General features: G+C 35.4%; 1 protein-coding gene across 2 annotated transcripts in view; it reads left to right on the top strand.

Annotated features, from left to right (window-relative positions):
* LOC110019085 (polynucleotide 3'-phosphatase ZDP) overlaps positions 1 to 3,011 on the top strand; it is an 84,103-nt gene that overhangs the window by 70,494 nt on the left and 10,598 nt on the right. For both annotated transcript variants that reach the window (XM_020716635.1, XM_020716637.1), the window contains exons 7-8: positions 777 to 858; positions 956 to 1,072. In XM_020716635.1, coding sequence (XP_020572294.1) covers positions 777 to 858; positions 956 to 1,072 — 199 coding nt within the window. The remainder of the gene's footprint in view (positions 1 to 776; positions 859 to 955; positions 1,073 to 3,011) is intronic.

The following is a 3,011-nucleotide window of genomic DNA, read 5'->3' as shown; positions in this document are numbered from 1 at the left end:
ATTTGAGTTAATGTCGATACTTTTTGCTACTGAGCAAATGCAGAGGTTAGATTCTGAGTGGTTCAGGCCTTACATAAGCAGGTGAGGACAAAAATTATTAAACAAAATGCTAAATATCAAAACCAGACAAACAAGTCCCGGAAAGCTCGGGCTTTCAAGGAAGGTGATTTGAGTGGACCAGACTGAATATTGAGTGATTTACTACAAGTTTATTTGGAAAGTTGTAGCTTAGTCGTCAATCAATTCCGGGTTGCTACAAATATTAATGGCAATGCATACAAGATAGCTTTCAAGTTTTATATGTCGTTTTTTTAAAGTTCCCAAATATTTTATTATATTTACTGTGATAAAGGTATCTCAATTTTGATTGTGCATGCTTCTAAATAAAAATAAAACTGTTAAGTCTCTCACATAGTTGGTTCCTTAGTTAATGATGCATAATTAGGAGTGTGGTGCTGCCAACTCACTACCCTTTGCCCTTACCCGTGCTTTTGGGGGAGTACTCGGAGTCCCTCTGATGACATTGACACTGTAATAGTCAAAATTTGCTGAACAGTAAAAAGTCTTAAGAATTTTATATCTTATTTTTGGGACCATACAAATTATTCAAGGTATTTTTTAAATTTCTATATTTTGTATTAACTATTTTGATATGTAAATGGGGCATAAAGTCGTAAATGCCCTTTAGTATATTTAAAAAGAAATGCTATTGAGAGTGAAATTAAAACTGGTTTCGATACTTGGTCATATATTTACTATAGTATGCAACCTTGCAGAATTGGTGCAGATGCGTGGTCTATTATGTATCCATCCATTCCAGAGAAGCTGCAAGAGCTCTACAATGGAGGACATAAACTGGTTGTTTAATTTTGCTCATGGTGGCCTTCATAATAGTTTTAAGTGTTCGCATCTATTTTAAAATTCACCTCCACAACATGTTTATATTTTTCTGCAGGTTATCTTTACAAATGAGTCCAACATCGAGCGCTGGAAAAATAAACGACAACAAGCTGTCGATTCTAAAATAGGTCGACTTGACAACTTTATTAAGCTTGTAAAAGTTCCAATTCAGGTATTGGAAAGGCATTATTTTATCAAAATGTAAAAATGTACTTTAGTAGAATTGTTAGATTGCTGGTTATTCTCTTCAGAATGTAAATATAATCTTAAAAAATTGTATTATTAACTACATTATTAAACTCTTTCTACTTTACTTTGCCAATCTCTCTTATGCATTTATTTCTTTTTAAAGCTACTAGTGGCATTAAATTTAGTGCAGTCATAATTTTGAATTTCTTAAATGTTATTTTTTGCTCAATCTGTTTTGGAGCCTCGCGTTCCCTTAAAATTTTATTCTGCCTTTGTGGTGACTGTGGTGCATAAAACTCACTAGTAGAGAGTGTCTGTCACTGGCAATATTCAATGCACCAAAGCCAAGCTATTTCCTGTTTCAACTGTTCCTTATTCTGATTGAGATGATACTGATACTGATACTGATATTGGCTTTTTGCATGTGAGCCCAATCTCAGTCTCCTAATGCCTAAATCTGAAACCCTATCCCATAATAATTACCCGTGTCATCACTTCTTTCACTTAAGTGGCAGTGTTTGCCTTGGCCAAATCAGTTTGGCCCCGCCCATGAATAATCCCGCAGGTGGCTTCATCCGTGTGTGGTGATTTCATGTGCCTTTGGCTGTCTATAGCCGTGCAAGAAGGCATACAAGTGTCGTTTGTTTTTCATCCGCGGCTAGGGCTGTGTAGTTTTTTTTTTTTTTTTCTTTTTTGTATAGAATAGTTGCACAACTTGGCGTGAGTGTTGTCGTCTGTAGCTAGGGCTGCTCATGGCGTGATGCCCGTGAGGTGATTTTGGGCTTGTTCAAGGGGGCTTCACCTTTCAGAGCAGCTCTTTAAATGCAAAATTAGAAAACACTATATTAGAAATTTAAGTTTGATCAAGTAATATTAGCATTTGAATTGAAAAATTTCCCGTGGCTATTATTTATAACATTTTAAATAATAAAACTATAATAACCCTACCTAATTTTTTTTTTGTTGGAATTAACGCAACGTCAGCTAACTTCACTCGCTAGCGATCTGTTCTACTCTGAGGATGAACTCCTCTTCTAAAAAATACTCTTTTTCCTTGTCTCGACCAACAACAAACAACAACAACAAAACCTTTATCCCACTAAGTGGGGTCAGGTGCATGAAACCTTTTTCTCTATTGCGTCCAATTTAGTGTCATATTTTCATTAATTCTAATAAATTTAGATAATTTTTTATACAATATGCCCATGGCTTCTTAGGTCTACCTTTGTCTTTCTTAACACAAGTCGAATTTAAAACATCTACTCTGCTAATCAGATCATCTGATGGTAGACGTTTAATGTGACCAAACCATCTAAGACGACTCTCTCTAATTCTGTCCGTCACTGGAGCTACACTAACTCTATCACGGATATATTTATTTCACATTTTTTTTCTTTAAGTGTAAAGCCACTCGTCCACCTAATCATTCTCATCTCTGCAACACTTAGTTTTCTGCTTATCTTTTAAAGGCCAAATTTCAGGGTCATAGAGCATTGCAATTCTCACCACCATCTCATAAAATTTTCCTTTCAGTCTAAGCAATACATTTCCTTACCTCGACCAATGACAACAAATCTAGGGAAGGATCTGCTTGCTCAATCGTCGCAAAACTGTTACTCTTGCTTGGTAATTTTTGGAAGACAAAGGAAAGTATCGACCTTAGCTGAAACTTCATCGAGTTTCTGCATGACCTCCTCCAATCTGTTCAAGTTGGAATAACTTTTGTAAGCACGGCCACAAACTCTATGAACTTTTTGCGCATATATTTCTGTTAAAATAGGAATTTAAAAATAAAATTTTAAATTCCTATAGGCTACAGGTTCTGAAATCCTATTTTTCTCCATTTTGCCTTGAATCTAGGATTCAATAAATCCTATTGGAAACTCTGGAACAGAAATTTGCGGGATTCAGTAATAGCTGAA

Source organism: Phalaenopsis equestris, unplaced genomic scaffold (assembly GCF_001263595.1).
Source record: "Phalaenopsis equestris unplaced genomic scaffold, ASM126359v1 Scaffold000047, whole genome shotgun sequence".
NCBI lineage: Eukaryota > Viridiplantae > Streptophyta > Magnoliopsida > Asparagales > Orchidaceae > Phalaenopsis > Phalaenopsis equestris.
The sequence above is the reverse complement of the archived record's forward strand: the minus strand, read 5'-3'. Positions and strand labels throughout refer to the sequence as shown.